Source organism: Aythya marila (assembly GCF_965140915.1).
Source record: "Aythya marila genome assembly, chromosome: 9".
Taxonomy (NCBI): Eukaryota; Metazoa; Chordata; class Aves; order Anseriformes; family Anatidae; genus Aythya; species Aythya marila.
In genome coordinates this window covers 5,446,937-5,464,593 of record NC_139050.1, presented here as the reverse complement: position 1 = coordinate 5,464,593, position 17,657 = coordinate 5,446,937, and the positions used below count along the sequence as shown (strand labels likewise).

Genomic DNA, 17,657 nt, shown 5'->3' with positions numbered 1-17,657 from the left:
ATCTGCTCTCTAGGAGGACCATACACCTGCAGCACTCGCAAGACTCACGTTGTGGTAGCCCGTCTGCTGCTTTACAACCAAAGCACTGGGGGTGATTGCTAATGCCACGATCACAAAGTGACATAGCAGTTCAGAGGCACGCTTAAGTCCCGCACACACACATTAACGGAGAGATATGCTATTCCCTAACAATTTTGAGTTAACAAATTTTTGTTAAAAGAAAATGCACTGTGCAACTGAAGTCTAATTTGAAAAGGAAATACAATATTCTCATAAATGTATGCATGAAAGCCAAGAAGCTGCATAATAGGCATAGAAAACACAAAAAATATGCAATTTACATATATTACACACTAATAATCTCCGTTCTGACGTTATACTGAAAGAGCTCTGGCTGAGATGGAGTGCTTGTGGTTTGGTTGCTTTTTCATCAAATACAAACAAGGACGCTCCTGGATATCAGCTCCCCGAGACATCCATCACTGTCTCATTCCTGCAAAAGGCAACCCTCTGCAGGTCTGAGAGACAGGGGTTCTCACCACAGCCAGGTAGTAACGAGCAAACCAGATGAACAAGGAGGATCATCTGTCATCTGGAGGGCATCTGCAGATCTTGTCTTGATGTTAAAAAGGGTTGAATGTTAATAAGATGCGACTCTCCCTATTCTATCATTCATATAAACAAGAACATTGTATTTCCCAACAATCTATCAGCCAGCAAAACAGGTACCTTAAGGAGAATTCCACTTATTAAAACTGACCAAGACAGTCCTTTGCCTTCCAAGTTCATGGCTAACATGATAAAAGTAAAGTTACAGCACCCTACTCATTTCCACTTTTCCTCTGTGCTTCACCCAGTGCTTGCCTTAACCAGCACATTTGTCCATCAGCCCCAAGAACAAAGATAGAAAGAAAACATCCTGAACAGTAAATAAAGCATTCCCCAGCGCATGTCAGACCCTCATTTAGAATAAACTGAAGTCAAAGAGGAAGAGGAGTTTTGTGTCTGGCAAGACTACAATCCTGTGAATATTAGATTTTGGTCTGCATATTCTGAGGTTTGTTTTTTTTTTTTTTTTTTTTAATTGCAAAAGACTATTTGGGTTTCAGACAGAGCCCCGGGTCACCGTAAATTCAGCTTTAAACACAGTATATCCCGTGCTCGTCTGAGAGAGACATCGATGGGTGGAAACATTATGCTAATTGCTCACACACCCAGATTTATTGTGGTCAAAAATCCACCAGCTAGTAAAAAGACTCTCTTTCCTTCTCATCTAAATTCCACACACACACACAGGGCACTGCAACACGGCCACTCAGCAAGAAAATTCCTGTTTTTCTCTTCATAAGATCCCCAGCACAAGACTGGTTTAGACTTTCTGGCTACACTGACCTCCCATCTTGGTCAGCACCTGGCCACCTGCTGAATGCAGGGTCCCGAAGAAGCCTGACCTGGGACCAAACCCCCAAGTGAAGCAGCATTTCACACCCAGAAGTGCAGCACATACATGACACCAATGTTTTAGGCTCGTCGTTCAGGCATAAAGCGCAATTGTTTCTCTAGAGTCCCACAGTTTGTTTCACATTATCTACATAGTTCACCCAAGGAAGAGGGCAGAAATAGCTGCAGAAGCACAAAGCCTAGGTATGGCATTTAACACCGTGGCATCTCAGTCTTTGTTTAGGCCCTAAAACTGTTTCAGAAGATTGGTTGGTAACACTGCACGAGTATTTCAGGGATTTTTTTTTTTTAGTTAGTTTGTTTGCTCTGTTGGGTGAATGAAAGATCTTTATCAGCCAGTCAGGTTCATCATTCAGTTGTCAAGAAGCTGTTCAACATCTAAATGGATATAACTAATCTCTTGTGTACTTTCAGTGATGAACATGACATTAGTTTTTGAGTGATCAGCTTCCTCCTACTTTTCTTGTTGTTTACTTCCTCCTCTTTACTTGTTGGTAAAGGTGCAGAATAAGGCCAGCAGCTTTAAACACTGGGGAAGAAAAATGTTTCAAATGCCTAAGATTGTTTTTTGTTGTTGTTGTTGTTTTTTTTTTAATAATTGGAAGAAAAAAAAAAAAAAAGAAAAAAAAAAAAAAAAAACAGAAGATTCATAGCTTAAAGACAGGGCTGGGTGTAAAGAAGCCCAGCAACTGATTAAAGAAGTCTAATCTGCTCTGGGATCTCTTTTTGATTATATCAAACCTCAAATCAGCAAGACTTTGGGGGGGAGGAAACCTGGCCTCACTTTTTTGTCCCACTTTCCCAGACATCACAAGATTTCTTTACTGTTGCACTCAACTTCTATGTCACAGACAATAAAAGCTTTGTGAAAGAAAAAAAGATCACATTTTCCATAGCCAGAACCAACATACATTTAAACTGACACTAACAACTACTTTTGATAGATTAACACTGAATCCCAGAAAGATATTTATGTCAAAATTGTGGAAGCCTTGCACACTACGAAACCGTCCATTAAAAAATATATATAAATTGAAGCAACTAGTATAATGTCTTGGCTTTTTTTGGGGATTGCATTTATAAATCAGAATTCTTTAGAACAAAATCCATTCAAGCCTTGTTGGAAGTACATCCATTTGTTTTTCTGTTGGTATTTTTTTCCTGAGGTTTCAAGCCATAAAGTTTTGTACCCCACTCTATGCTATAGGAATCTGTGAAACTTAATTACATTTACTGTTACAAAAAAGGGTTTATGAACTTTTGCCTTTGGGCAAAAATGTTTATTTCATTGCCTTTGTTATTCATTCTTTTCAACTCCAGTGCCTTTGAACTTTTCAGCTGCACAGAGTTATCACCGTTGCACAGGAACCAGGAACTGTACTCCCGAGATGCAAACCACAAGTTGAAGAAAATGAAGGAGGCAAAGATATACGAGTCGTTATTTTGGCCACCCTTTGTGCCATTAAAATCTCATTTTCTGCCTATTAGAATGCCCTCTCCCTGCTTAGGCAGTGGTGATAGTCAGTGATTAGTGTGTAATTGAGTATAATTGTCTTTTCACTTTTCATTTGTGTCATTCTGAGCTTCTCTCTGTTTTTCTAACCACTGAGAGGAAAAAAGGGTAGAAAGAAGATAAAGCCGTTAAAACTCTCACTTTCAGCCCTGAAGAGATTCCTGATTGTAATTATAGATTGCATCCTCTTTGTGACTTCTCAGAATTTACTGGACATCTCTTTCTGAGCACCTGGGCAAAGCTTTTGCTAATAAAATAAACTGCCATCTATTCAAGTTTAACTAATAATGTCAGCTTCAGACAGATGCCACATGTAGGAAAATTTAACCAACCTTTTGACACTCAATTATCAAGGCAATTTATTAACATGATTTCCTAAAAAGAGCTCATGCAAATTAGAAAAACAATTATGGTATTCATGCATTTATATATTGCCAAAGAGCAGTAATACTCCTAATTTATGTATTTATAACTCGATTACAGCTCAGCTCAATGTGTATTGTTCAGCCCTTGGAACTCCCTTAGTACAACCTGCCTGTGATTTCCCGCACCGTTTGGTAAAACCTCTGTGAGGTTATTTTAAAGAAATTTTATTCACACAAAAACTACAAGATCTACATTCTGTACCTAGCCATGGATCTTCAGGAAAATAGCAGTACATTACCAATGCTTGACAACTGAATGTAAACACAAAGCCTGCATGATTACATTATAAATCACTTGAAATTAAATATAAGCTATGACTCTTGATTCAGTCAGTAGGAAGAAAAAAATAAAAAGAAGGAAACTAGCAAACTGAAATCATGTGGCTTGTATAAAGAATACATTATGGTTTAAATTTGGCAATTCATTATACTGTGGCCTGAGGGAATAGACTCTTTGGTTCTGGTATACAGCAAATCCTCTGTCTGAAAACACAGGACTGACCTGAGGTGAAAGGCCATTGCCAATGGCAGGGTTCATGGGATTTGAGGGCCCGGACGGAGGCACAAAGCTGTCTGTATAGCTGGAAAATCCATGCCTGGTGCTGGGTAGGCAATAGGCAGTGCTGCTCTCTGGATTCGAAGGGAGGCTGCTTTGGTGTACAGTGCTTGGAGGAAGAGGCTGAGGTCTATGGACTGTACTGCTTGGATCAGACACGGCTGGAAGCAAAAGAAACATGTTGATCATTTTCCTCCTTTTTTTTTCCTGGCGTAATAAGTTCATTATGTGAAGCTCGACTTGATATAATTTCACCAGAACCTTCATGTAAGTACTGGTTAAATAGAATGGTAAGCCTTCAACACTGTTGGATATTTAGCTGGCCAGTTAAATGACATAAAAATTCCATGAAATCACCATTATTAAATAGATTGTAAAAACCATAACAACAGACACAGGCACTTTTCAGACAATTCTTAGCAGGCACATTGTTTAGAATTGACATCTCAAAATTATATATAATATATAAAAATAAATATATTTTATATGGTTTATATAGTTATATACAAGCACATGAAATATATGCACAAAGACAAAGCTTTGTTTGTTTGGAAGACAGGCTTTTTCCCTTCCTCATCGCAGCACAGAAATTCTGCCATGGTTTATACTGAAACTAGCAATGGATGGGAGAAGTCCCAGGATTTACAAAATTCCCCTAATTAGAACATAACCTGGCAACAACATCCACCAACAGTTAGCATACAATGCCTCATGGAGGCAGCAAAGAGAGTGCAGTAACAGTAACTTGGCTTATACAATCTCACCTGTAAGGCTTTTCCGTAAGAGTAGAATCTAGTATAACCTAGATTTAAAGCTCTGTTTTCCCCTTCTCCAATCCATCCGAGTTCAAAGCATTTGGTAAAGTTAAGAAAGATTTTTACCATACTGAGACTTGCTACTATCTGATGCAAAATGGTGGTCTGAAGAGCTGTTTATTTCCAACATCAGGTAACTACTCAGAGTACTTACAGAAGTTTCCAGTGCACCAGCATCAAAAGCAATGAAGAGGACAGGACACGACACTCTCAACAAAGGAGGCCAATGCAGCACAAAGGTAGGGAAACGTGCACATCACAGTACCAGCAGTGCTCCTCTGCAGTGCATGAGCACCCTTCGTGTGTGACCATCTCTTTCTTGCAGCAAAACAAACACTAATCTGTACATGTTTAAAATAAGCAGGCTCACAAGGCCATCACTGATTCAGACCTTAAAGTAGCCAACACTCTTTTTTCTATATTTGCCAAGAAAATGTTTCTGCAACAGATCAAGACAGGAACCCCCAAATAACACTATGTTAACCAAGTACCTGTTTGCTACTGTACCTTGCGGTATGGAGGTGGGCTGGTAGGATGGCTCGGAGAGCTGGTATGTCGGCAAAGTTGGCATGGCGCTGGGTGGAAATCCTCCTGGGATCAGATGGTTGAAAGCCATCAGTTGGTTGGCTCCTGCCTGTTTCCTCCATCTAGCACGACGGTTACTAAACCAGACCTACAAATGTTTTAATTAGGCACATTTGATATTTTGTACATTTAATAATGGTGCATCAGAAATAATAGCATCATAGTTAAAATGTGTCTGAGAAGAGAGAGAGAGAGAGAAGATGCGCACTGGGCACATCTGCCATCAGCTCAGAGCTCCTGGAGAAGAGCCCTTGGCACAGACTTCCATGGTTTAACAGACAGGATGCAGGAATCCCAAACCCCAGTTTCCTCTTAACTACAGCCTCCTGAGAAACAAGCTGACTAATGCTTCCAAGCTTTTGTGCTTTTAACAGCTATTAATCACTATCCTTACTGTGCCAGATTTAATGAGAAAGGGAAAAACATCTATCCATTTGATCTAAGTGCCAGCCACTATTTGGTCTGGCTTGTATTGCCTTTATATTTAATTCGCTGACAAGTCAGCAGCACTCCTTGATGTGCTGTCGGAAGGTGCTTGTATTTATTGTATATTGGGATGCTATATTGCCCTAATTATCAACAGAACTTGAAGCCTTCGATTTGAAAAATACAAGCTCTGTGTACAAAAAAAAAAAAAAAAAAAAAATCCACCACAGCCCTCCCAGCAAGTTTTCATGTACTCACATATGTACAAAACATCTCTTAACTTGACATTAACACTAGATCAGAATTTCAGTGCAAGATCAGTATTTCAAAACCACTTTGAAATCTGTTCTCAGGACAGAGTATCAAACAGATGGGTTTTGGATTAGTGGAACATTTCAGCTATAAATCTGCTTTCTACCAACACATGATTCCTTCACATCATTCTCAGCTCATGTTTTAAGTTTTCCGATTCTTGGATGGCTCTTATTGCTTCCAAGAAAGGAAGAGGCAAGACTTCACAGATGCAAACAGTAATATTTGCAGCATGTAGGCTAATAAATATTGGTTACATTAATAGTGATTACACATCACAAATCTGAACGAAGGGCAGCCAGCCACAGCAGGGACACCTGCAGCCAGCTTGCATCAGCACTGCCCTGCTGCAGATTTAGAGCATCTTCTAGATTGCTGTGCTAGACCTTTTCCATGAGGTGGATCACTGCAGAAGAGAAAGGTTGAGATAAGCAAGGCTACACACATTTTGTAAAAAAGCAGACAGGTTATTGTTCATAATTGTATGCCCTGAAGCAGCTGCAACTGCTGGATACCATCAATTAGAAAAGATGCTAACTGTCAGTTAAGATCTCACAAGGTACATCTGTACAGACCATGGGCAGTCTACCCTGAAAGCCACTGAGGCACATTAGCTAATTAGCCACACGTAGACGTACTTGTAAAAATAAGCTAGGTCTCAGATCCATCACCCTTCCAGCAAGCAGCCCACACTGGCTTATGAATCAGCCATCACAGACCAGATTTCTAGGTGTAACAACAATTAGACCATCTGTGGCCCTTATGTAAGTGTGTAGAACATTCTGGACTACGCTCCTGGCTTCTCCACCACTTGCTGATTCATAAGCAGGAGTGAGGGGACTCACAGGGCTACCTGGTTTCTGGTGTAGGACATTTGTCACCACAACACTTGATCTGGCTTCACCCTCTTTTCAGAAGGTGATGCTCAGTGCACACAGCTGCCTCCTCCTCCGTTACTCACCCTCAGTACAGTTTGAGATTTAGGATGGAGATACAGATGGAGCCTCTGTTCTACCTCAGGAGTCCTGCTCTTGCTTTTCTGCTATATGTAACAACACCTATCTGTGCCTCAACACAAACTATTTCTGCAGGCAGCTTGCAGGACAAGGCACTCCAGGGGTGGAGAGGTGAGACCTATCTGATGAGCAACAGTTGAAGACGGGTTTAGATTCAAGAATATTTGTACTTTCCCATCCTATAGACATCTACATTTTTTTTCACCTCTCTCATTACTCTTCGCCTCCCTCACTGACATTTCAGTCTGAATTTCTCATTTATTCCTCAGACTTTCCACCTGTTTATACTCCTCGAGGCCTACCAGAGGCTCATACTCCTGCAGAGGTCTCTTTTGAAAATTAGAAGAAAAAAAAAGATGGGGCAAGATACTCTGAAGAGGGAGGTAGGGGCTCGCTAAAGAGCCAAAGAGCATTTAGGAAGGATAATAGAGGTCACAGAGGAAGCAAGGAACAGTAAATGCATGTTGTAATTAGCCCACCCAGGTCATTAACTGTTGCTTTCTCCATGACACTCTCCCTTCTTCAGGTCAAGAGGGTTATCTGGTGATCTTCAAACGCTTTGGGAACACTAGCTGAACTACACGATGTGCATTTCCCTGAGCAAAATGAGGTAACGAGATTTTGTTTCCACTACAGATAAGCGGCTGTCTTCTAGCTCTGGATCATTGTTAAAATGAGTTGCATCCGAACCTGGAATTCAGTAGCAGCAAGTGATTTGCATTAATGCCACGTGTTATGCTTTCATTGACAGATGATAGCTCTTGCCTATACTTGACTCATTTTACAGATGTGCCTGTTTCCAGAACTACATATACGCATTAAACCTCTCATGAAGGGACACGCTCGGTGGCAGCAAGAAGCCTGAAGCAGCCCCACCACAAACACACGTACGCAGAGCTCTGCCACCCACCCCCCCGCCAGCCCGGCCCGCTGAGCTGCGAGGCAGGCCCCCGGCCAGCACCACAGGTAGCCCAAAACTGGTTCGCCAAAATACTCTGAACATATTCAAAACCGCAGAATAAGCTTCCACCAAATGACCCCTCTGCAGAACGTGGCTGCAGGACTTTGGCCCATGCAAAGAATCTGCCACAAGGCCTCAGCCCCCTCACAAACACCAAGGTCTCCCTGCTGCTGTAACCACACACGCTCTTCAGTACCTGGCAATGGAAAGGCACATAAAGAAACCTTAATAGCAAGCACCAGGGGGCTCATCCACGTATGTCCTTGTTTCCATTTAACAGGCTTTGGATCTGCCTTGGTAAAAGTAAAAAGTATTTATCATAAAAAAATGACCGTAAGTGTAGCCCCAGCTGTGACCATCACACCTTTTCACAAGTGAACTGAAGCTCTGAATCTAATTCTGGATGTTTTAATGCAATGGCTTTTACTACCGAGCGTGGCTTGGCCATTCTGCCGTGGTGACCTGTGCTTGAAACATGATGGATCCGATCACAGTTTGCAATCATGTTAAACTCCCACTTCATACCAAGAAACTGCAGATTTCAGGTGTGAGACAGAACATGAAGACGAAATAGTGTAAGGAGAAAAGGAAATATGAAGAAAGTGAAATGGGTGTGCTAAAAAGTGGAAAATCCATTTTAGAAAGCCAAGACCAAACTACTCTAAACTAAATAACTCAAACATTTTATTTATATTTTATGTAATATTTATTAAAACGAGTCAGATGCCAAACATTATTCAGAAGCAGTTATATGCCTTCTGCTTTAGATGAAGTGATACTTTTTTTTTTTGTGAAATCTTATTATTTTACTTAGACTATGTTCAGCTGCCTTAACTTACACTGAGCATTTCAGGAAAAAAAATCATAGCATTTAATCATATTATATGATTCTATGATAATCAACACATATCATGGAAAAATCCACATACATTTTTACTGCTAATTAAAGAAATCTTGAATTTTTTTGTCATTATTAAGCCAATACATAAAAATAATTCTAATTAGCACAAGCCAACATGTATGCTTAAAAGCAGATTGTAAACACCCAGGGAAATGCTTTCTTTGGTTTGTTCATTTCCAATACGAGTTAAACACAGAGATTTCTTACATTCGGTAAATTTCATCAAAATTACAAACTCCCCACATTATCAAGTTGATTTTTCAAATCTAGCAGGTTCCCCATAGCTTACTTCTGTTCTTCCACAGCCTCACCTCTGGGCATTCACCACCTAAACGCACTGAAGCTCAAAGTACAGCACAACCACCAGTAAAAATCACAAGCATCATACTGGGAGACCAGAAACTGCCATCCTGTAGTGGGAGCAAGAGAAAACTAACTCTAAAGTATCCACGTCCTGCTTCACCAGACAAACTGATGTATTTTGTATTCTGCCTTCACCAGCAACAGCAAGGATCTCAGTCCAAGGCAGCCCAAGGCCTGGTAGCACTGCGGTCACCCCTACCACATTGAATTTCCTCGTGGAAGCAAAGCGAAGGATATAAAAGCTACTGTGTTTTGGAGACTCAAAATACAGCAGTACAGTTACACAAACAGCACTGTGTCAGAGGCAATATGACCTGCTTGTACTGGTATAGCATTCAAAAGCTCTAAATTGGGTCAGCATTGTGCTTGCTGTTGTGCAAACGCGCACACGGCCAGAGGAAACACAGCTTGCCTGAGTGACCCAGGCATCCCAAAGCCATGTCTGCACTAGCAGCCAAGTCACGTTTGCTTTAGTGAGACTCTGGCTCCCCAGTTCCTATGTCACTTTCAGAGATGGAATGTAAATTACTCTGGCGATTTGGAAACAAAGTTTAACCACAGAGCCTGGCCAAAATTTTCATCTCTGAAGGCCTCAAAAAGAGAATTGAAGAAAAATGAGAGCGCAATGTAAAATAAAAGGAAGTCATTTAAGGGAAGTAAGCACTGGTTGCCCGAGTTCTTCATGCATTTAGAACTGACTGGACTGACCAAAAAGAAATCACTATGCTATATATAATATTCAACAAATATAATAATTATATATATATATATTGCACTGGTGTTGAATGTATTAAGTGACCTAATAGGTTTCTTCCTTCTCTATTTTCTAATATTTAGATCCTACTTCTTATTATCATTTTTGCTTTAACTAGATTGCAAGTGATCATGCCAGCATCTTATTTCATTGATCTCAACAGGATACTCTTTAAAAGATGCATTTATTCACTTGGGAACACGCTAGCGTAATTAGCCTTGACATTTCAACAGTCTGATCATAAACACAGAGTGTTCTATGTGCTTTTAAGGCAAAAAGATCTCTGAACTGCCAAGGCAAAACATCTGAGATGCAAATTTTGCAGGAAACTCATGGATATTTTGTTAAAACTCAGTCTTGACCATTGCAAGCATGAGTGCCAAAAACACACAAAGTCAAAAGACTGATGTATTGTTAATGGCATTTCTAATTTTAGCCAAAGAGTGGTGGTTGCTTGTTGTTTTTTATTTTATTTAATCTCCCTCCTTTTGCCTTACAATATTTTTCATGGTATCTGCCTCTTCCCCATCGTAATCCCCACCCCAAATCCACGTGTCCAAAAACATGTCCTATTGTCCTGGAAGCAGGAGTCCTTCTGGATGCACCAGGGGACCCATCTGGGGGATATCAGAAGCAGTTGAGCTGCCTTCTGATGGGGAGAGGCTAAAGGCCTAGAGGCTAACTCTACTGCTGTTGGCAGGGATGGAAATCATCATGCTGCATTAGCAATGTGATGGAAACCTGAGTTCTTTTAAAACAAACAAGTAAAAGACAAATAACATCCCCCCCCTCCAAAAACCATCACCCCCCCAAAAAAGGCAAACCACTAGGCTGTGCCAAAGGGAATGACTTGCAACCTTCTCCCAGTGTGATCCAAAATACTCAACTCTCACATGTTTCTCTGAAAGGCTGACTCAGTCCTGCACAACTACTACTAAACACTGCAGCTGAGTAGTTCTGCAGAATATTGACGAATAAGCGCATTGAACTGTGTATTTATAAATTAAAGCGCCACTAATTTGAGCCCTCAGGCAGCAGAGACCAGAAAAATAGAATCAAAATCACATCCTTTCTTCTCCTTTATATTTATAAACGTCTTCTTGGGCCTCCATGTGTTTGTAGTTGAATAATTTACCCATATGAATTCCTCCTTTACCCCAGGAAAAAAAATACGCAATTACAGGGTTATCTACTACAAGAATGCACACAGAATTTTCTTTCTGTATCCTGTACATGATGCAAGAAGGAGAGGCTGAAAAAAGAGACACTATAAATTTTCCATAAACCACATTAGGAATAACTGTAAAGATCTATTGAGAGGTCTTAAATGCTTCTGAATCTGTCCCACATTCCTTTATCCCATCTCCCCATAGGACCATGCAGCTGAAGTACAAGCTCAAACCATTTCAGAAGAGCTGAGTGCAAATAAAGACTTTTTTTTTTTTTTGGCAGAGGTCCTCTGTCTCCCATGATTTCCCAGTGAATGCTTTTCACTGTTTGCCCCTGAGAAGAGACTTTTCAAGCTAAGAGATCGAAGAGATTGGACTTCAGAGCTCTCAAATCTTGCTAGTAGCTTAAAAGTCATCATTGCTTCTCTCACCTTTGCCCCCCTCTGTCGTCTTCTCCAAAACCCTTCTCTTCCCTCCCTTGTGCCAGAGTGAAACAAAGAAAACAATATGCAAGCACAGCACTAAAGAAAATATTTTTACAGTTTTTCTTCCAGCTACTCAGGACTTTGAGCTCGTGGGACTTCTATTTGCTGAGGCTGTGATAAGCTTTTTACAAAAGCTAACACACTTACTATGAGTTTGATATGTGACTATTCAACCCCATCATAGTAGCCAGTCAGACACACTCTTCTGTTAAACCATATTTTTCTTTTTGAAAGTTTTCAATCAAAACAATTTAAACCTGGGATTTGGCCTAGAAAAGCCTTTTCAGGCAGGATGTATTCATGTTTCAGAATTCTTCCCCACTTTCCCCTGCTTTTTCAGCATTATTCATGGACTAAAAGAGTCCAAACTAATTTCCCCCGTGGCCTTTTGGGGTTAAGCAGGACTGCCGCACGCCCTGCTTGGGGCAGGGGCCAGGAGGCAGCGGAGGTGCTGGAGGGGCAGCAGATGCAGCTGCAACAAGCCCAGGCCAGGAACCGGCACTGCAGGACCTGCTGCCCCACGCTGTGCCATGCAGCGGGGCGCACGTCCCCACGCAGCCCAACACGCGGCTCTTGTTTCTGTTAAGGCAGGAGGCCTGCCTTCAACACGCAGCCCAAAAAGATGGGTCTGACCAGCTGGTCCTTGTCAGCAGAGTCAGGCTGCTGGCCCTTCACTTGCCACGCAGCAAACCTGAAGGCTCAGCGGGCTGCCCAGAGCACCAACACTGAGCACCACCTCCCTCCCTGCCGCCAGCCGGCGAGGAGGCGCTGGGCACGCACGGTGCACCCCAGGCTGCTCTTAAACCAGGCTTAGAACGGAAAGATGATGTGAAACACTTCTCACTGCCAGGCTGAGGCAGGCTCCAAACTGCTGCCAAAGCTGGCCCAGTTCATTCAGGTCTAAAAATAAGCCTGATGCAGGAATCAGAAGGTGGCCAGAGAAGATGCTACCCACTTCAGTCCCTATGCACCATTTGTTAAAAGAAACCATAGCTGCATTTCTCTGAAGCTCAGAAAGAGCCCTTGATCTGTATCTACAGAAAATTTCACTTCTGAATTAGCCTCCAGATTAATTCAGTAAAAGTATGCCAGAGACACTAAGGGCCTGCACTCTGACTTAATGGTTTTAAAGAGTTTTTTTAACTGGACCAGTAAAGCACTGCACATTTGTGATTTTAACTTACAATATGTGAAGTTTTAACTTCGTGTTAAAGAGCATCACTTTTTTTTTTTTTTTTTTTTTTTAAAAAAAAAAGGGTCATTCTAGACCATGGGGACTTAAGTTTTGGAATTGCCTCTGATAAATGCACAACACCAAAGAACTTTTCCCTTCCTGCTGCATCTAATGTGCAGAACAGAGCCGAGTGCCTCTGGAAGAGGCAGGGGAGGAGGTTGCCCCGTCTCCACATGACATCCAGGCTCAGACACAAGGGAGAGACTCACAGTGTCCTTGAGCACAAAGGCACGGCAGGAGAAATCACAGGGAGCATTTTAACGCTTTATTACACTCAGTGCTGAAGTACTTGTGATAATTATAGTACTTGTGATTCTTGCAACGTGGAGTTTGTTTCAACATTTCTTCCCCCAAAAGCCTTTCCTGTCCCCACAATTTAAGTACACAAATAACATTCACAGTGTAAAGTCTGTTTTCAGTTGCTTGTAGCTTTCAAAAAATTCCCCTTAGGGGCTGAAATGTTCTAAATTTGATCTCAGCCCAGAGGTGGTTTTCCCCACCCCCCTCCAGCTTAGAAACATGCATTTGGTTACCCTTCAACAGTGGGAAATGAGAAAATAGATGGTTAGGAGGTTTAAGACTCTTCCTTTCGTGGGTGTTCAGAGATCGCCTTGGGGAATCGAAGGAAAGGGGAAGCACGGGACTGACAGGGTAGAGAAAGGAAGACATGGAGGGACTGTGAGAATACCCCATTGGTCCAGTTGTAATCAGTTAAATATTAATTAAATAGCTTCCCAGGCAATGCAATCTGCAAGATCAGTCCTTACAGCCAACCCCATTAGAAAATCTCAAGAGAAGAAAAGAATTTTCTGGGTTTACCCAGACTCAGGCTGCAAAGAGCCAGCTCTTGTACATAATGCTTGATCTGGAAGCAGTCAAAGAGATCTTTGTGTATATGACCATATAAAATTTGATATCTCTGATCTCTGTCATACTGTTACCAAAACAGAAGTGTGACTAAGAAAGCTTGAATGCTACATCAGTATGGCTATCCAGCCCTCTCAGGCTCGAGTCTCTTAAGGTTATTTCTTTTCACAGGTCGTCTTTTATTTCATGCCCATCATAGGTGGCTATTTTAAGGGGCTGTAGAGAGGTGTTGAATGCTGATAAGGAAAATCCTGTATTCCTTAATCCACTGCTAAAGCACTCTGCCAGCCTCCAAGGGTACCAGACAGATGGAGTGCACTAGGAAGCTACCCACAGGCTGGCTACTTCAGCCCCGGCTCATCTTTAATCCAGAAAGGTTTTGTTCTGGTATTTTAATCATTGATTGACTGGGAACTTTCCTCCATGCTGGGTGAGGTAAAATATCCATATGTCAGAGGTACTGGGGAATTCGTGTGGCTGTAGATCATAGCAGTGGTGTGAGACAAGATGCGTCTCAAGGGAACCAAGGAAGCCATAAGGAATGTAAAAAGTCACAGGGTTAAAGCCACATTAAGACAGCTGTTATGTTAATGAGAGTTCTGCTTTTCTTCTAGCTGTGGGTCATTGATTTAGAAAAACATGAACAGGGTCTTTTTCATTTTATCGTATCTTTCCACTGAGGCTAACATAGCCTAAAACGTCATATCCTAGATCCTGTTCGTTTGGTAACGGTACGTCTGTAGGAAGTTATCTATATTATGTTACTGCATGAAGGATTCCCAGGGCTTGATTTGGTCTTACCTGGCCCAAGTCTATATACGAAGATGTTTTGCAAGCATTTTACTTAGTAAACAGGTTAAGAAGAGAGGCATGCACCACTGAGTTTGCCCTCCAGACAAATTCATCCATACATCTGATTTTCTTGCACAGTCATAACAAACACTTGCAAGAAATTTGGTCTGAAGTCTTCTGCAAACACATTTATCAGGTAAAAGTGACAGAGGCAGGATCTTTTGAGATGGTAGTCAGTAAACACAGGCAGGCTGCAATAGGCATCCTTGTCTTAAAAGGTCAGAGGGATATTTTGAAGCCTATTTTGGTTTCCAGAGTCTGAATGCCTCAGGCTGAGCTTCAAAGGGTCAAAGCACAACAACAGTTTCACCAAAGCAGCCAAACCCACCTGGATGCTTGGTTAGATCACAAGCTACCACTCATTTTGCTTGTCACCCAACCGCACCTTTGCTTACAAACACGTGCACCTCAGACTGATTTAAGCTGGGCACGCTTTTTCAAATGACTCTCGCATGTCAATTAGTGAAAGAGCACCAGAGCAGTGGAGGATTCCGCCTGTGGCATTAAACATTTCACAGGACACGCTTCTGTGTTGTGAAACAGAGCAAGTCTTAGTGTGAACCTGAACTCCTGGCTGCAGTTTATTCCAGAATTATTTAGCTACTATTTGAGCATTTTGGACATCTGAAAACCCAGGTTCATGCTTTTTTTTTTTTTTTTTTTTTGCTTTTTTTTTTTTTAATCTAAATCAACTCCATGATTTACTCCTCCAGCACTTTAGCTTGTTTTAGACAATCCAGATCTACATGAAGTTGTGAAGACCTAACAGTTATTTGAGGGTTTATTTTGTTTTGAATTAAACTGACAGTGGGGATAAAAGAGATATTACAAGGTTTGAATCAACTTCAAAAGCTAACCTAAATGTAAACTATAGATACTGCACTAGTTATTCTGCTCACTTGCACGGCTCTATAAACACATTGTCCTTTTTAAAATGTTTTTCTCTCCTCTGTTAATGCCTGAAAGACCCAAACAACAACAGATGAAATCAGTTAAACAACTATAAACTGGCACAACAGCTGAACTGATTATATGCAGAGTGCTGTCAAATGCATAAAATAAACAAACTGGGATAATAGACCTTCTTCTCTAAAGACTCAGTATTGTATTTATGGTAGGTATGGAACAATTACTGGGGAAAACACACACAAAAAAATGTTTTTCAAAGCAGTTGTTTTACAAAGTTGGAAAATCACTGTCCATGTACAGATGTAGAAACCCCTAAGGTTGTAAACAACGTGGCTTCAGGTTTTCCTTTTAATTTAGAACAGGATCGTGTGAAAATATAAAAGGACTGCCATGCTAATAGGAAAGGAAATTCCCCTTGTTAGGCAGCTTTTAAATACATACCTGAACTCGAGCCTCCGTGAGTTTGGCTCTTTGCGCAAGTTCTTCCCGAGTATAAATGTCAGGGTAGTGTGTCCTCTCAAAAGCTCTTTCCAGCTCTTCCAGTTGCTCTGCTGTGAAGGTTGTCCTGCTACGACGCTGCTTTCTTTTTAAAGGTAAGTCTGGTTCAGAATCGATGTCAGAGCCTTCATCAGACTGGGGTGCTGATGCTCAAAAGAAATTAAAAAAAATAATAATAAATTATCTTTAGTTGAGGGAAAAAAAAAATCAAAAGATTTTATGAAATCTTCTTATGTGGAAAAGCTGTTTTTTCTTCCCATGACTCAGAACTGAGTGGCAAACTTCAAAACCGCAAAAAGTGAGAAACAAATCAGAGTTAAATGTTCCACTGTGCAAACGTGCTCAAACAAAAAGAATTATCAGAAGTTCAGATATGAGTTTATCACATTTTTCCGACCCAAGATTCTTCAAGGACCTCTAGAAATCTCTCTGAATGAATGGACAAATTATTCGATTTGCTTTAACTCTTCCAATGGTTTCCAAGTGCTTAAAACCATAAGTAGTTCTGCTTAGATCCAAATGATACAGCCTCCTTCTTTTCCCTTAACTGCTAAACAAATGCAAATATCTGTCACACCGGTGTGCGTGCTGTAACTTAAACGGTCTGACACTGTGGATGCACGTGCGTGTGACTTTCCCTATAGATCCAGCAGTGAAACCTTACTGCTGAAATGGTTATGGAAGTGATTACAACATCACACTTTGAAGAAGCATTGAATATAATATTCTACTACATAATATTCGAATTTAGGAGAATTGGTTTCTTCAATTATATTCACTTTATGGCTTGTGTAGTATTTATCCTATATTCTGAATTCCATGTTTAATGGATATTTAAATGTTCCTTCTCTCGCAACTTACTTGCCTGTCTTAGGACCGCCTAACAACCTCTGAACAGTCCAGAAAAGTGTTAATTAAAAAAAAAAAAAAAAAAAAAAAAGACATGGTGTACAGAGAATTCCTGTAAAAATAGCTCAGAGCAATAATTTGTTTTGACTCAACTCTTCCAGTCGCTAATGCAAGGAGATACTAGCGTATCACATGTGTGACAACCAGAACTGAAATACAGAACAGGCTGCATCGCCTCCTTCCCCTAACATTTCATGATTTCTCATGAAATCTTTTCATGATTTCTCAAGAAATCTTTCTGGAAAGCCTAGGGAGGCTTTCCAGAATAGACCGTGGCTACAGACGGATGCAGGTGGGTGCTGATGGCTCACGGGATGTGCATGCAGACCAGCCTCCCAGTGTTGGACCACAGGTCCCTCGCACCGTGCCCCAAGCAGGTGCTTAAGGAAAATCATAAAGAAACATCCCCTGTGATATGCTTCTGGTTCTCAGGACCTCCTTCCCAGCCCATGCTGTGAGCTGGAGGACAACTCTCCAGCCTTACAGGAGAAGTCGTGGAGCGATCTCAGTGCCCACGAGAGCTTCAGGCTGTGCTCCCTGGTAATTGAATGCACTCCAGCTACAGCCCGGCTGGGCTAAACCCATAGCTACAGCTGTGAAGGCAGCAAAGACTCTTACAGTACCCAACCACATTTTCTTTCCCCAG

At 41.3% G+C, this 17,657-nt stretch overlaps 1 protein-coding gene across 3 annotated transcripts in view; it reads right to left on the bottom strand.

Annotated features, from left to right (window-relative positions):
* PAX3 (paired box 3) overlaps nucleotides 1-17,657 on the bottom strand; it is a gene marked incomplete at both ends in the record, with an annotated part of 75,882 nt that overhangs the window by 9,435 nt on the left and 48,790 nt on the right. For 2 of the 3 annotated variants that reach the window (XM_082766796.1, XM_082766797.1), the window contains 3 exons: nucleotides 3,902-4,116; nucleotides 5,278-5,443; nucleotides 16,046-16,251. In XM_082766796.1, coding sequence (XP_082622922.1) covers nucleotides 3,902-4,116; nucleotides 5,278-5,443; nucleotides 16,046-16,251 — 587 coding nt within the window. The remainder of the gene's footprint in view (nucleotides 1-3,901; nucleotides 4,117-5,277; nucleotides 5,444-16,045; nucleotides 16,252-17,657) is intronic. The other variant, XM_082766798.1, reaches the window with a different exon arrangement.